This window comes from Typopeltis vanoorti, chromosome 10, assembly GCF_054136105.1.
Source record: "Typopeltis vanoorti isolate ZY-2024b chromosome 10, IOZ_Tvanoo_1.0, whole genome shotgun sequence".
Lineage (NCBI taxonomy): Eukaryota > Metazoa > Arthropoda > Arachnida > Uropygi > Thelyphonidae > Typopeltis > Typopeltis vanoorti.
In genome coordinates this window covers 96,678,204-96,696,556 of record NC_143558.1, presented here as the reverse complement: position 1 = coordinate 96,696,556, position 18,353 = coordinate 96,678,204, and the positions used below count along the sequence as shown (strand labels likewise).

The following is an 18,353-nucleotide window of genomic DNA, read 5'->3' as shown; positions in this document are numbered from 1 at the left end:
AGGAAATGGCTACACAATGATTTTTCTGGATTTTGCAAAGGTATTTGACACAATACCACATGGAACTCTGTTATGCAAACTAGAACAAATGAGGATCAATATGACACTGGTTATGTGGATAAGAGGGTGGCTGCTGAACAGATATCAAAAAGTGGTATTTGGAGGGACAGTATCAAAGTGCAGCACGCTGAACTGTGCTGCACATGGTTCAGTGCTGGGACCAGTACTGTTTAATTTGTACATAAATGATATAGGAAATAACCTGAAAGGTAATATTCAGTTGTTTGCTGATGATTAAAATTAAAGTAATGGTTAATTGAGGCAATGTGGAGAGCTTGCAGGATGATTGATAGGCGAAGTCCTTTGGTCAGAAAGACCTGGGTTCGATTCTTGTCAGTAACGTGAGGAACCTTTATCTAGTCTCTTTCGACTAAAGGTGAGTTAGCAGGTCTCATACAGTGGTAGATGGTTTTTTCTCCTGGAAACTCGGGGATTTTTTTGTCCCTCAGAACAGGCAAACTGGCCAGGAGAACACATGCACGTTACAGACAAAAATACATTATAACCAATAGTTTCATGTTGGTTACATAAGATGATGCTATACATCCCATATGGGACTCATGACCTCTGTATCATCATACACTAATAATAATAATAATAATGCAGGTTGATTTAAATAGGATGTCAGTATGGGCAAAAGATGATGGGTGTCAATTTAATGTGGGGAAATGTAATGTTATGCATTTTAGGATAAATAGATTACAAGCTGTGTACCATATTGATGAAACTATAGTTCATGAAATAGATGAAACTAGAGATTTAGGGGTGGTGGTAGATAGAGAGTTAAAGTTTAGAAGACATATTGTGCTAAGGTTGTTGAAACAGTTCATATGATGACTTGCTTACTGAAGAACACACTACAGGTAGAGATAAGGAAAATGTTATTCTACTTTATAAGGCCTTGATACTTCCACACCTGGATTAGTGTGCTCTGTCTGGTCTCCTGGGTTTCTTAGTGAAGAGGAAGCAGTGGAGAAGATTCAGAGGCAAGCAACCAAGATGTCGTGTGGTCTGTGGAATATTTCCTACGAGAATAGATAGAGGGTGTGCGGATTGCAGAAGTAGGTTGATGGGACAAAAAGTGGGGATATGATGGAATCATTTAAGTTGCTTAAAGGGTTTTATAGCATTGATTCAGGGGAAATGTTTCAGCACTTAGCTAAAGGGACCAGAACAAGAGGTCATCCCTTGTTTTAGGGGTGTGGTAGAGGTGTGAGGACTAGATTTTTTTGCATGAAGAGTTTTGAATAAGCCGAATGGGTTGCCAGAGTCAGTTGTGAGTACTTTGTCTGATAATGGGTTCAAGGAGAGGTATGATAGATTGTGTGGATAGTTTGGGTCTCTTGCAATGAATTTTCTGACATGGAGGTGTAACAGTAATAAAATGGCACAATAATAATAAGAGATAATTATAATAATTTCTACTTGAGCGATTGAAGTAAAAGAATGAAACATTCGAGTCTTTAAAAAATGATCCTGATGTTAAAACATTTAACACTAGTACCAGATGGTTCCACAAATTCAAAGACTGTTATGGTTTCTAAAGTATAAAACAGCAGAGAAGTTGATGAAATTTCACAGATATATTGAAAGTCTTAATTGATTACTAAAATTATAAATCCAGTCAAGTGTTTAATTTAGATAAAACTATTGCATTTTGGAAACACGTGCTCAACGAAATGTTTTTTTTTTTTTTCCATTGAAAGTTTCAAGACTGATAAAGGAGGCACATCTGTTAAAAAGAAGTTCGGAAGGAAAAAATTATTATGATTATTATTATTATAATCTTAAGAGCCCCCCCCCCCCCCCCCATGGAGTCAAAGACTCATCTAGGAGGTCTCTTTTGTCATACACAGCTCATCATACCATGCCTTAAACACATTCAAATTCTCTGCAGATACCATGCTCTCGGGCAATGCATTCCAGTCATTCACAATTATCCATGCAAAAAGCCAGCTTTTCACTCCCTTGCTCACACCCTTCTTTTACATCTTCCAAGGATGACTTCTTGATCCTCCCCAATCCCTCCCAGACCATTTTATGAAAAACTTCTCTAATGTTAATCCTAATATCAACCACTTACTACCTTGCATGTCTCTGTCAAATGATATCACCCCTCCTCGTCCTGTCTACTAGAATCTGTAAATTGCATCTTCTCGACCTTTCTTCATACTCTATATTCCAGAGATCAGAAATTACGTTAATCAATCGCTTCTGAACTTTTTCCAATAACTCTTCATCCTTTTGAAAATCAGATAATCAAATCTGTGCACAGTAGTCCATATGTCACCTAATGAAGTCCTTATAGAATGGAACTAGAATCTCCTGACTTCTGAAAGCCAGAATTTGTTGTATTGTGCTCACAATTTTGTCAATGTGTCCTCTAAATTTTTGATCCCTATCCACCGTCACCCCAACATCTCTTATTTCCTTCGCCTCGAACAATATATCCCTACCAAGAGTAAATTCTGCATCCCATATTTGTTTTTCAAATTTTGAAATTTTGCATTTCACAACATTGAACTGGCATTCCCACTCCCATATCCATTCAGTCAGTCTATTCAAGTCTTGTAAGGCCACAACATCTGCTCTACTCCTCATAGTTTGTCCCAACTTTGCATCATTTACAAACAACTGAATATCTCCATTCAAATCTTCCCCAATATCATTAACATACAGGTTTTACAGCAATGGCACTAAAACATATCCATGAGGTACTTCACTAGTGACTTTATTCTTCTGGAATATTGCTTCCCCATACACAACTTGCTGATATCTCAGACAACAAATCTCCAATCCAGTGCACGAATCTAATATTCAGCCCAACTGCTATACTTTGAGTATCAATTCATCATGTAGTAATCTACCAATAGCTTTTACAAAGTCTAAGTATACTACTGTGTATCCATCTCCCACGTCCAGTGCTGCTTTCACCTTATTATAATAAGTAAGCAGATTGCTAAAACATGACCGCCCTTTAGCACATTTGTGCTGTCCATTAAAGATAATACCACAAACCTTGAACAAATCTTCCTTTTGTGCAAATCTCTTTCTAAGATTAATCTGGCCATTTCTTTACCAACACCAAGCTGAACAGCAAATAGCCTAGTGGCAATTTGCCTGTCATGGGCAACAATTTCCTTAGCTTTCATCACATTTTCATTTGTCGGTGCAGAAACTGGCTGTCTGCATCATGGTTCATCCTCTGGGGACTCCCTTCCTCCCATGTTTAAATGTTGAAAACCAGCAGAACACCTGTGCACAGCTCAGACAATCATAAATTCAGTTTAATCCTTTATCCAAGTGTAAGCAAACAAAGTTTGCACCTGAAAATATCTTCAGGACTGGGGTAAGGTAGTACAACACCGGACGACTCGTAGCAAAGGTGGAGCAAGCTACCAACAATCCTATCTCAGTATCTCCCATAATGCAAAACACATCTCCTTGTGGATATGTATAATGTTATGCATTAAGGGAAGGGCCAATACCCAGACTAGTTTCGACCTTTATTGAGGTATCTTCAGTGGGAGCCAGGCCCAAAAGTGGAGATACCAGGCGGAAGCAATGCCGAGGTCATCTCTACCTATAGGAGTTGCCAAAAGGTGTGCCACCTTTGTTTTGCATTATGGGAGATGCTGAGATAGGAGTGATGTTAGCTTGGTCCACCTTTGCTACGAGTTGCCTAGTGTTGTACTACCTTATCCCAGTCCTGAAGATATTTTCAGGTGCAAACTTTGTTTGCTCACACTTGGATAAAGGATTAAACTAAATTTATTATAGTCTAACCAAGTGAAAAATAAACTTTCAACATCTTTCTCTAAATCCAAAGTAATTTAATAAAAAAAGGTAGTACACCTTTTGGCAACTCCTATAGGTAAAGATGACCTTGGCATTGCTTCTGCCTGATATCTCCACTTCTGGGCCTGGCTCCCACTGAAGAGACCTCAATAAAGGTCGAAACTAGTCTGGGTAGTGGCCCTTCCCTTAATGCATAAAATTATGCATATCCACAAGGAGATGTGTTTTGCATTATGGGAGATACTGAGATAGGAGTGATGTTAGCTTGGTCCACCTTTGCTACGAGTTGCCCGGTGTTGTACTACCTTACCCCAATCCTGAAGATATTTTCAGGTGCAAACTTTGTTTGCTCACACTTGGATAAAGGTTTAAACTAAATTTATTATAGTCGAACCAAATGAAAAATAAACTTTCATCAGCTCAGACAATCATTGCAGTGAACTTATTTTATGTCTTGGTACACTTGTGTAGCAGTTTTTCCTAATTTACATAAAATTTTATCACAGCTCTTTGCTTCATGACACAACTTCTGACACACTTCACTCACATACTCTTACTTCAATGGTTGCCACTTGAAAACTGCATTAGCTGACTCAAAAGTTGCATCTCTGATTACAAGACAACTATGAATGCATTTGTTACTTTGATTTTTTACAGGAGAGCCCTTTGAATAAATCTCATTACTTAATGGCACACTGTGTATTGCTTACGAAACTTGAGGTATTACTGAACATTAATTTTTTACCGAGGGATTTGCCTATGTAATTTTATGGTAAACTATGTAATTTTATGTAAACCAACAAAACAATGAAGAGAATAGAGAAAAATACAGAGCACTAAAAAATAAAGTTGATAACCTATGCAAAAAAGCCAAAGAAAAATGGTTAGAAGAAAAAGCTAAGAAATGCCAAGAAGGATACCAACAAAATAACCTAAAAGTCTTCCATGATACTGTAAGAGAAATTACAAAGGAATTCTCAGCAAAAGCAGTAACAATGATAAACAACAACATGACTGAAGCCGAGAATATTGAAGATATAAGAAAAATCTGGTCAAACCATTTTAAGACTATCTTCCACCAAGGAAACAAAACTACAATGCTAACAATAGAAGAAAATAATGATCACCCAAAAATTTTTCAAGAAGAAGTTAGATACACAATAAAACAGATGAAAAACAATAAAGCACCAGGCATTGATACTATCCCTACTGAACTGTGGTCATATGGAGGCAGCATATCAATAGAATATTTAACAACCCTATTCAATAAAATACTACAAACAGGAGAGATCCCAGATGACTGGAGAACTGGAAAGATCATCCCAATATACAAGAAAGTAGACAAAAGAGACTTCAGAAATTACAGACCAATCAATTTACTCCCTCACACCTATAAAATATTCATAAGAATTATACAAAATAGAATAAAAAAAACATCTATGAAGAAATGATAGGCATAGAACAAGCTGGTTTCTGAGGAAACTATTCAACAATAGACCAAATTTTCACATTGCACCAACTAGCAGAGCTCAGCTGTGAAGACCATAAAGAACTATATTGTTGTTTTGTAGACTTTAAACAAGCTTTCGATAGCATCAACAGAGAAATCCTTCTTAAAATTCTACTAGAAAAAGCAATATACAAATATATAATATGTTTCTGATAAAATATTACTCTAAGACAAAGACAAATGCAATAATTAAAAAAGGACACATTCACAACAGAACCCATAGAGATCCAAAAAGGAGTAATGCAAGGATGCCCATTATCCCCATGCCTATTCAACATATATCTAGAAGAAGTTGTAAAGAAGGCAATAGACAATGAGCCTGGAATCAATGTCAATGGTTTAAACATAAATAATATCAAATATGCGGATGATCTCGTCCTTCTTGCAAGAACCCCAAATGAACTACAAAAGTTGATCAACAAGCTAAATGAAACCTGTAAAACATATGATATGACAATAAATATACAAAAGACAAAAGTGATGAAAATAGGGAGGAACGGAACTACCATCTCAGCCACCCTAAACGGAGAACAAATAGAGCAAGTAGACGACTTCATATACCTTGGATCAAAACTAACAGAAACAATAGATGAACTCAAAACAATCAAACACAGAATAGCAAGAGGATGGACCATCATGGGAAAATTACAGAAAATCTGGAAAACAAACAAGATATCTAAGCAAGCCAAAATCAAATTATATGAAGCAATAATTATACAACAGTCATCTATAGAGCAGAAGCATGGACAGTTAAGAAAAAAGAGGAGAAAAAACTGCTGGCATTTGAAATGAAATGCTTAAGAAAAATAAATAGAACAAGTTAGATAGAAAAGAAAACAAACACCACAGTCAGACAAGAACTATTGTATAGAAAGTTTATTTTTCACTTGGTTAGAGTATAATAAATTTAGCTTAATCCTTTATCCAAGTGTGAGCAAACAAAGTTTGTGCCTGAAAGTATCTTCAGGACTGGGGTAAGGTGGTACAATGCCAGGGCACTCCTTGCAAAGGTGGAGCAAGCTACCAACACTCCTATCTCAGTATCTGCCATAATGCAAAACACATCTCCTTGCAGATATGTCTAATGTTATGCATTAAGGGAAGGGCCACCACCCAGACTTAGTTTCAACCTTTATTGAGGTCTCTTCAGTGGGAGCCAGGCCCAAGTGGAGATACCAGGCAGAAGCATTAGCAGGTCGTCTCTACCTATAGGAGTTGCCAAATGGTGTGCCAATTTATTATACTCTAACCAAGTGAAAAATAAACTTTCAACATCTTTCTCTAAATCCAGAGTAATTTATTAAAAAAAAGGTTGGCACACCATTTGGCAACTCCTATAGGTAGAGATGACCTGCTAATGCTTCTGCCTGATATCTCCACTTGGGCCTGGCTCCCACTGAAGAGACCTCAGTAAAGGTCGAAACTAGTCTAGGTTGTGGCCCATCCCTTAATGCATAACATTAGACATATCCGCAAGGAGATGTGTTATGTGTTTTGCATTATGGCAGATACTGAGATAGGAGTGTTGGTAGCTTGCTCCACCTTTGCAAGGAGTGCCCTGGTGTTGTACCACCTTACCCCAGTCCTGAAGATACTTTCAGGCGCAAACTTTGTTTGCTCACACTTGGATAAAGGATTAAACTAAATTTATTATGAACTATTGTATAAAAAGACAATAATAGAAAAAATTAGAAAACAACAACTGAGATGGTTTTAACACTCTGTATGCATGGACGCAGACAGACTTCCTAACATCCTAATCAATACTTTTCCAACTGAAAAAAGAAGACCCGGAAGACCAAGAATTACCTGGCTGAAATTAATAAAGAACATCTCAGGATGCAGAACATATAAGGAACTTTTTCGAACAGCAAGGAATAGAGAAGACTGGAAGATCCTGCTCAAGAGAAGACTCAACCTGTGTTAGACAGAAGAGAAGAAGAATTTTATGGTAATGTTTCTGTCTCTGTAATGTTCAGACCTCAAGAAGAAAAAACATTGTGATTGATTCTAGTCTCTGACTAGAGGAACTTTTTTTTTTTTTTTTTTTTTGCTTATGGCTAACAGATAGACAGACAGATATCAAAGAGTGTTTTATGGAGGAATTTGGTACTGGATGCATGACTAGTAATGTACCACAAGGTTCTCTTGCTTGATTGCTACTATTTAATTTGCATGTTTAATAATATTCAGAATAGTTTCAGAGAGAATATCCAGCTGTTTTCTGAAGATGAGAAAGTAGGTAATGGGAATAGTTAATAAAGTGGAAAACATGAAGAATTATTTATGTTGACTGACAACATGTTGACTGTTGATAATGGCTGCTAGTTTATGGCAGAGTACAAGGTTATGAACTTTGGGATGAAAAGATTGCATTGCTGGAAGTGGTTTGCTTGAAATTGATTTTGTGGTGACACATATCTTCCCTAGTTTTGAGGAAATGCCAACTAGACCTATAGGTAGTCAATGTCTTTCATCACCTGGTGAAACATCACCATCTTTCTTTTTGGAAGTATGAAGTGGCTACTGCCATGTGTCATTCCCAGAATAAGGTCTTTGGTTTCTGTCCCCTCCCTGTTCTTCTCCCATGCAGTGCAAGCGATGGCCTTATCAGGCATGCTCAACACACAGTTGTTATTATTCAACTAGGGAGCCAGTTTCTGCTCCATTTCAGGGCAGCAGCAGTAAAGCAGTTTTCCTCAGGCTAGCTGCCAGATAGTACACAGACCCAAACTCAGTGGTAATGCATCTGTTGGGGCTTCCCAATTAGCTGGCAAATAATCCTGCTGCTACTTACCCTGCCAAGCCTTGCCCGGAGGGAGACCTGGTCAACAGTATGCATGGGGCACTATTCAAGGCGACACTTGGACTGGAGTCTGTAGATGAGTTATGTATGCAAGTCCCTTGCCCCATCATCATGCCACCTACTTTATATTTTCTGAATGAGTCCTTCTACACATGAAAGTTAATCATATAAATACTAACATTTTAACTGTTAATACAGAAAGAAAACTCTCTCTATAAGTAACAAAAAAAATCTAAAAATATGAAATATACAGCAAAAATAAAAGAAATCACAAAAATATGTCTCTCCCCCAAATATAACCCCAAAACTTTTTCCAATAAAAAACACTTCCATATCCATTTCACCAGTATTCAAGGCATTAATACAAACATCAGTGATATACACCACCACATACAAACATCATAACCTGTTATAAATTAAAGATACCAAGAAATTATATACTTGGTTTAATCCATTATCCAATTGTAAGCAAACAAAGTTTGTGCCTGAAGTATCCTTCAGGACTAGGGCAAATCGTGGCAAAGGTGGCATAACTTAACATTACTTGCCTTAGTATCCCATAATGCAAAGCACTTCTCATTGCAGACATGTATAATGCTATGCATTATGGGAAGGGTCACTACCCAGACCGGTTTCAACCTTTATTGAGAGGTCTCACCAGTGGGAGCCAGACCCTTACTGATGAGACCTCAATAAAGGTCGAAACCGGTCTGGGTAATGACCCTTCCCATATTGCATAGCACTATACGTGTCTGCAAGGAGATGTGCTTTGCATTATGGGATACTAAGGCAAGTGATGTGAAGTCATACCACCTTTGCCACGAGTTGCCCCAGTCCTGAAAGATACTTCAGATGCAAACTTCGTTTGCTCACACTTGGATAATGGATTAAACCAAGTATATAATTTCTTAGTATCTTTAATTTATCATATAACCAAGTGAAAAACTTTCAATAACTATCTATCTCTAATCCCGAGTATTTTAATAATAAGGTGTGACACCCTTTGACAATCATATAGGAAAATATGACTTCTGCATTACTTCAACCTTGGTATCTCACTTCCGGGTCTGGCTCCCACTGATGAGACCTCAATAAAGGTAGAAACCGGTCTGAGTAATGACCCTTCTCATAATGCATAGCATTATACATGTCCTCAAGGAGATGTGCTTTGCATTATGGGATACTAAGGCAAGTGATGTGAAGTCATACCACCTTTGCCACGAGTTGCCCCAGTCCTGAAAGATACTTCAGGCGCAAACTTTGTTTGCTCACACTTGGATAATGGATTAAACCAAGTATATAATTTCTTGGTATCTTTAATTTATAATATAACAAAGTGAAAAACATTCATCAACAATCTTAACCTGTTTTCTTTTTTCTTAATAGAAGCACAATTCATTTTGCATCTTCCATGGCCACAGTCCATCTCAACTATCCCAACTACATCATGCATGATGCATTCTGCAAAAAAAGGAAGGAACATGTGCTTTTGTAAAATCTGATATCCCTTGTCAAAGGATATCCAATTTGGAATCCCTGCTTTTCAATCTGTTCTGGTTCAAGATTTCCTTATCTTACTTTATAGACTTCATTTGCTGCCTTTACTGCTTCCCTAATTCCTACAGTGATCTTTTTTCATTACTTATTAGTAAAAATTGATTTCTTACAAACTTAGTACCGAAACTGTGAGATTTTCTTCCTGGGGGATTTTAATGTCCATAATGCAAATTGGTCCCATACTCCAAGTCACACATCAAGTCAGAAGGAAAGCTGAATTATTTGCCATAAGTCATGACCTAACACAAATAGTTAATCTACCAGCCAGAATACCAGACAATCCTCATCATTCTTCCAACCCTTTGGACAATTCCTTAACCAGTTCTCCCTCCAAATACACTCTGGATGTCTGCTCTCCCCTTGGCAATTCTGACCACAATCTTATCGAAGTCTTATTCTCTACAGTTCATCCTGGAATGAACCATTTCCATGTTGCATGACCTCCAGCAATTATGCTTCTTTTCCATGGTCAGATTACTGCTATTGCTCTCCCTATCCAAACATCTGTGTTGGACTAATAACTGAAATAACCCTCAGTGGAATGAGAACCTTCATTCTCCACGTCACTGCAAACCTCAACCCATATCCAAGCCTTGGTTCTCAAAAAAATGTGCCTCTGCAGTCCATGATAAAAATGCAGCTTATGTCTAATGGCTTAAATTAAATTTCTAGCTTCTCATTCAGCTTATGCAATAGCCCAAAACAGTATAAAAATAAGTTATCAATGATTCCAAATCAAATTTCATAAGAATGAAATGCAATAAACTTGTCTTCTGCTCAACTGGCAGTCAATCCTTCTAGTCCCTTGCTAAGGTTTTTGGGCATAACTTTTGTCCTTCCTTGTTCCCACCTCTCTTGCATCCCGATGGCACCATTGTAACCTCACCCAAAGAAAACATAGGTCTCTTGGCATCAGTTTTTTCCTTCAACTCTTGCCTGGACAACCAAAGAAAATCACACTACCACAAACTGCCTATTGCATGTCTCCTTTGAACTTTTGCCAATAGGACATCAGGAAAACTCTGAATAATCTCAATACTAATAAGGGCTGCTGGTCCAATTGGTATTCTTCCAGTTGTGATCAAACTTTTTGCTGCAGAATCAATACCCATCTTATATTGCCTATATAAGCTATCATATTCTACTGGCATCTACCCAATAGCATAGAAGACATGCAGGTTATCAAACAACCAGCTTCTTTATTACTTGGAGACCCAACAGTCAATTAGTGATCACCAGTATGGATTCTGCCATTCTTGTAACTAATCTCCTAACTAATCTCACCCACTTTTGGCCATGGAAAGATTTAGAGAAACTCATCCAAACAGTTTATGGAAAGATTTGGAGACCATGTTATTGCTCTCAGTATTTCAAAGGTATTCAGTTGTCTGGCACTGAGGCTCCATAGCACATGAGTATCAATTGTAAACAGACTGACAAAAACTACCGAATCACTGCTGTTGCTAACACTTGCCACCTCAGGATCAAACAAGTGAATGTGCAAAAGATGTGTACAAAACAATACTATCACTGAAAATAATTACTAAGTTTTAGCTTTTATTCTACAAATCAGTTTTTGCTTAATACCTTTTGCATAAATAGGTTTACTTGTTTTATTATAATCTTTGGGTTTAATGCGCCACTTCTAATCATTCACTGTGAGGTTAGTCTAGTGGCTATCTGCTTTGCAACCATATGCCTGGGAAAAGAGTATCCTGGGTTCGATTCCTGTCGCTGACATGAGGAGCTTAAGGATCTTTCTTTTTCTTAAGGATTTTTCTCCCCAGTTTATCTATGGGTTTTCCTCCTGTAAGCAGGCAAACTGGCCCTGTGAACACATGCAGTTACAGCCATTGAATATACCCAGAGGCATAGGGCTAATCACCTTATCCTCAGGATGGGTACGATTTAGAAGGGCTTAAGATAACTCTGTAACAAGCCAGTAGGCCTAACACATAGAAGGGAGAAGAAGATAATCATTCAGTGCACCACAGGTTGGCTATTCTTGCTTTAGAACAATATCTTCAGTGGTGTACAGGATATTATTATATGAAAAGTTTATATCAATACTAACATCCTATCAACAGTTTTTCTCCAAATGAATCTGTTATTTGTCAGAACTCTAGTGTTGGCAAATCTTATATCTTGGTCTTCTATGGCACTTTTTTCAGTATGAATCCACTTTTGGTCTTCTCCGGGTCTTTTTTCTCTCATCCTGTCAACAAATACTTATTTTGCTAACCTTTCCTCTGTTATGCTCTTTTAGTAACCATACATCCTGAGATTAGGCTCACACACATACACTTTTGAATACTTATAAAGTCAGGATCCATCCCAATAACCTCATGTTTAATAAAAATCTGCCATTAATGCCATCTATTCATTCCATTTATTCATACTGATCAAGTGTTTATATTATATAAACACTTGATCAGTAGCACTGTATTTCAAATGTAAGAAACTTCTTTACATCTTTTAAAAGCATCCAAGTTCCAGATCTGTTAGAAATCAGTGAGTCCATGAGGTGAAATCTTTTTTTTTTTTTGCAAATGGGAATTTTACTATTTGTCCATAGTAGCTTTGGTTTTTTAACTGCAGTTGTTGCTTTTTGAGAGATTTGTTCTGATATCCGGCCTGGTTGGCTGAGTGGTTAGCATATCCGCTCTCCAGCCAAAAGGCTGCAGGTTCGAATCCCACCTTGGGCATAGGTGTTTGTGATTGTCTGTGAAAATACTAGTGGTGGTGGTGGTGGGCGGTAGATGGCATTGGTGTGGTTGTGGTTCGTTGTAGTTGGTGGAGACAGAGAGTAGGTGCCCTCCCTTGATGAGTCCTTGGACTCCCTGGAGGTGTCACATAATAATAATATCCTGTTTTGATCTGTCAGCTTTAAGGATACTGCCTAGGTATTCAAACTTATCAACTTCTTCTATACATTCTGCATCCATGAATAGAATTTTTTGAACTGCAGCTATGGCATTTCATACTAGACCAAAAACAGACCAAGCTGGAATTTGTTTGCTCTCATTAACGATCTAATACACAAATCAAATCATTCGCCATCCTACCAAAATACCAGATACTCCTCATCATTCTCTCTACATCCTGGACTTTTTCTTAATCAGCTTCTCCTTCACATGCACTGATGTTAGTTCAATGCCTCCTGGCAACAGTGTTTCTCTTTTACAGATTATCCTTCTGACCAATCTCAGCCTTGTATCCTTACCACTACTATGGTGCATGTTGGAATGACCTTTAGTATTTTGAGCCTCTGTTCCATGGTCTGGTTACTGTTTCCACTCTCCTAATCCAAATGCTTGCTCCAATCATATAACTAAATTATTCTTGCTGAAATGAGTGTCTAAATTTATTCTCTGCTCCACTCAAAATCCACTCAAAAATTTGGCACATTTGTAGGTTCCCCTACAAATGTACCAAACAAGTCTGAGACAAACATTTAGCATACATTCAGTGACTCAAGCTAAACACTATGGCTTCTCACTCAGCTTACATTACACTCTCTAGAAACTGTAAAAAATCATTAACAATCTAAAGCAGACTTCATAAGGGCCAAATGCACCAAGTTTACCTGCTGCTGCTCGAATGGCATTTAAGCCTTCTGGATACAAAAAAACTCCCATAAAAAGTAACAAAAATCTAAAGATATGAAATATAGAACAAAAAAAAAAGAAGAAAAAATTGTATTAAATAATAAAAATGGGCCAGAAAACTTCTACCCTACCATATTTCCTTCTCTCGCTCTCTCTCTCTCTCTGATCCTGATAATACAATGATGACATCTAAAAATAAAGCAGATGTCTTGGCAGTCTTTTCCTCCAACTTGTTTAGATTGCTTAGGCAAATCTCCTTTAGCTCTTCGACAAACTACCCACAGTTTGCCTTCTTGCTCAATGATCCTTCCTCAGGACATCAGAAAAATTCTCAGTAGCCTTGATAACAACAAGTCTGCTGGTCCAGATTGTATCTCTCCATTGTGCTAAACACTTGTGCCTCTAGATCCTGTATTGCCTCTTTGCCTGTCATATTTATCTCTCATCTACCCAACAGCAGGTCCATAGAAAGGGAAATAAAAATTAGCCATCAGGCTATTATTCTATTATCCTCACCTCAATACTCTTAAAAGTGATGGAGAGGGTCATCAACACCCACTTCTACCCTACCTGGAGACTAATCATTTAATTAGTGATCACTAGTATGGATTCCATTATTCTCATTCTAGAGTAGCCCTCTCACCTTTTCGAAAAAATTCTTGTCATCACTTTTCATATTTCCAAGGCATTTCATCATGTCTGAGATCAAAGCATTCTTACCATTCTATCATCTTTTGGTCTCCATCCTGTCCTTGGTGATTGGATTGTAAGTTTCCTCTCAGGTTATTTATCCATGTCATGGTATATGGCTCTCTGTCATTAGGTTTCTTTATCAATGCTGACTGCTCCAAGGTTCTGTACTATTGTCCATGCCCTTCCTCCCATGCATCACTGATCTCTCTCTCTCTCTCTCAAACATTAAACATATCTATAATTTTGCTGATGGCAGTACTCTTCATTCAAGAAATCTTGAATCATTTGTATTTCACAAACAAACAAATCAAGTACTTCTAAGTGGAGTGAAGATAATTGAGTGAATTTCACTGCTATCAAAATTGGCCTGTCATATTACCTCAAAGAAAGATACTGCTTCTTTCCCTCTTTTAATAATATTCTAATTTCTGTACTCTTGCTCCTGTCTCCTCAGGATCAGCTTTTCTCTCCTTAGGTTGACTTTAACATGTAAATTATCCTGGCATAAACATATCACATTTGGAGCCTCCTCATTCTCTAATAATCTTAGTATGCTTTTTTTTCATTGAAAGCACCACTTGTTTCCTTTTTAATTCCTAACACTTTATAAATCCCAAATCTATTTACAGATGGGATAGATAATGCCCACTCAAAATCTCCCTAAAAATTATTGATTATATATAGACTACCTTTCTAGCTTATTCATACACATCATTAAGAGCCACATCATCAGTGCTGTTACTAATAACTCTCCCAGGCTTCACATCATCTGCAAACATTGAATATTTTCCTGAAATACAGTGACAATATCTTTGCCATAATGGTTAAAGAGATATGGTTCCAGTACTAAGACTTGTGGAACTACCTTCCTGATACTGTCCCCTGCCAATCACATTCTTTGATCAGACAGCCTATTTCCAATCCAGTCCACTAACCCAATATTGAAACCCATGTATTACTTTTCTTTTTCATGCATCTCCCACTCCCAAAGGTTGTTAACCTATAGTAAATTAGTGCTACACAGAGTACATTTTAAATATTTTTTAAAGTTTTTATTTTTGTTTATTTTTTGTATTTTTGTATTTATTTTTTATATAAATTCCAGACCTGCTTAGAGACTAAATATGGAACTTTTTTCCAACCATCTTAAGCCTTTAGCAAGTGGGGGAAGCAGTCTCTTTACCTCACACTGGACAGTTAAATTCATCTCCTATCTAAAAACAATCACAAAAAGCAATGCTTACAGCAGGATTCAAATCTACAGCATGTTGGTTGGAGAGCAGATAATCACTTGACCATCCAGACTGCAATTAATCATAGTTGCTAGGAAATGCCTACAGATGAACTATACCTTAAAGGAATTGAATGGCTTATTATGCTGGAGTCTTTGTGAGTCTTCACTCACAAACATAATGTTCATCAAATAAAACCTTAAATTCACATATTTAAAGGAAATGTCTAATGAACAGACAGTAGCATTCCCCCACGCTTTAATGAAGTATTGCAACCGGAACTCCCAGAACTTGACATCAATAATAATAAAAGCATTTTATTATTATTATTTATCAATAATAATAATAATAATAATAATAATAATAATAATAAATCATACATTGCTTGTAAGGGTAAACACTATATTTCAGCTGTTAGCTGTTACTTGAAAAGGGATAGTAGTTGTGATGACACTGCTGGTATATTAATATTATACATATTAGCAAGTGGAGTCATTATAAATAAAAAATAAGAATATTACAATTTTCATACATTGTTTATAGAATCTTAAAGTAACTTATATAATGAACATAACAGCTTTGAAGTTTATGTGAAATGACAAATTTGTAACTTATTAAAGAGAGTTGTAAATAGTTTTATTTTCACTATGAAAGAACTTGATCCTTGTTTTGCACATACACAAACATGTTTGAGAAATATCATTTGCATTTTTTTAGATAGTGTTTGCTAAACTTAATAAATGCTTTCAGGTTGTTCTTACACACTGTACTTTATTCTTAGCTGTATATTTATGTAAACGTACCATGCAGAACAAAACAAGATTAGAACTGGCTGATTATGAGGCAGAGAACCTGGCCAGGCTCCAGAAGATGTTTTCTCGCAAGTGGGAATTTATTTTCATGCAGGCTGAAGCTCAAGCAAAGTAGGTTTACTGTTGACTAATATTTTATATTTAAATTTAAAACATCATTTCGCCAAAGTGAAACCTTTTGGCTCTTTTTAGTAAATATCTTTATATGACTTTTTTCAACTGAAAGTGAATTAGCCTATTTCATATTGCTATTATTATTTCATGACACCTGCAGGGAATCGAAAGACTTATCGATTCCCTGCAGGGAATCGATAAGTCTTTCGATAACTCTCCGTCTCCACCACTCGATACACAAACTACAACGAGCTGCAACTGCTTTCATCATCTACACCAATGCCGTCTATCGCTGACCACCACCACTACTATTTTCAAGACAGTCACAAATATCCATTCCCACAGTAGGATTTGAACCCGCAGCCTTTTGGCTGGAGAGCGGATACAGTAACCACTCAGCCAACCAGACTGGCCAGTTGATAGGGTTTATGTTAGATGGAGGTGATAGGGTTTTCCTCCCTAGAAACAGAAACCAGGCAAACTATCCAAAGAATATATTTATTTGACAGACACAGTGAGATTATATATATGTATGTATATATATATATGTATATAGGATAAACTTCCTTCTATAATATTAATTAGCTTTATTGTGAAGCATATCTTTTTTTAAATGTGAATCCCATCCTCAAAATCTATCATACATTAGTACTGCAAATTACACAAGGTTCTTTTTATTAGAATCCACTTTGGGCTTCTAATAAAAAGTCACCACCACATGCAGCCATCTGACAGTGACAAAAAAGCCATCTAAACGCTCAGTGGATAATATAGCTACCTAAAGGAAGCCATATTATCCACTGAGCTAACCAGACCATTAACCTGTTGACTGTAACAGACAGTTGATCTAATGTGTTGAAGGAAAGATGAGTTGAAATCCTTACACTGAAATAGAATGAATGAAATACTTTTACAATGATTTAAAGAAATACTTTAAAGAATTAACAATACCTGGGAATGTTGTTTAATAAGTGCCTTGCAACTGGAAAATTCCTGATAAATAGCAAGAGGATAAATCAATAACATTCAACAGCAATGGTGTTCACAAGAATGTGGATTACAAAATTTGATCACCAGAAAAGAGGAGATATGATGGAAACATATAGGTTACTAAAGAGATTTTATAGAATAGATTTAGAAGATTATGTATATTATGTAGAGATGTAGATTATGTAAGATTATATAGATTTAGAAGAGTTTTTCTAACATATATACATAGCAGGAGGGGAAGAAAAACATGCAGCCATTCCTCAGTTTATATCTATTAATCTCAGTTTCTTCCTTTGAAACAAAATTTCTGGAGAACATCTGAAACTTTTATCAGCCTGAGTGACTGACTGGATAGATGCTCCACTTTATAATGAACAGAGTTTCTGCTTTGAATGTTATCATTGCATGGATGTTTGTGAAAGTCTCACCACCTTACTTATTTAGAGGTCTGAGGTGGGATAAAGAATGCCAAGTTTTGGTCTCTAAAGCTGAGTTCCTGCATTGTCTAAGCCCTTAGCTCATCCACAATAATTAAAGGGGGAAAAAATACCAAGTATATTATATTTGGTATTTTTTGTATATATTATACTTGGCATTATGGCTGCTTAAAGGAAAAAAAATACAAAGTATAATATACTTGGAACTATGGCTGCTTTAGCTGTACCCTATGACATCAACAATCCACTTGCAAAAGAAACAAAATTCCAGTATTTTAGTTAGTTTCCATAAGGAAATAGCATTCAGGAGAGCATTGATCCTCCTCCTCACACTGCCTTCTGCCTCTCAGGATGCACAATGATGTTCATTTCTGCTATAATAATGAACACTCATCTGCTCTGAAAGTTCTCTTTAACTTTCATCAGGAGATAGATATGTCCTATTGCTAATGAATAGAATTCTTCCAGTTTTCCAGACACAAAGTTTTAAACTGATGTACCATATATTGCAAAAACTCCAATATGGAGGTAGAGGGTTTTTCACCCAGAAACTCATGTTTTTCGTCCCCCAGAACAGGCAAACCAGCCCTGTGAACACACGCATCTACAGACATAGGACACCCTGGGAGGCATAGGGCTAACCACCTTATCCTTGAGTTACAGTTGCAGGTGCAAAGTCCAAGAATAGTTGGAAGGTTGTGACCTTAAGTGCCTGTTAGGACCACTCATGGATGAA

General features: G+C 36.9%; 1 protein-coding gene across 1 annotated transcript in view; it reads left to right on the top strand.

Annotated features, from left to right (window-relative positions):
- Positions 1–18,353, top strand: part of LOC150102612 (regulator of G protein signaling 7-like) — a 463,836-nt gene that overhangs the window by 205,530 nt on the left and 239,953 nt on the right. Inside the window, exon 6 of the mRNA XM_090398711.1 lies at positions 16,046–16,187. Coding sequence (XP_090254837.1) covers positions 16,046–16,187 — 142 coding nt within the window. The remainder of the gene's footprint in view (positions 1–16,045; positions 16,188–18,353) is intronic.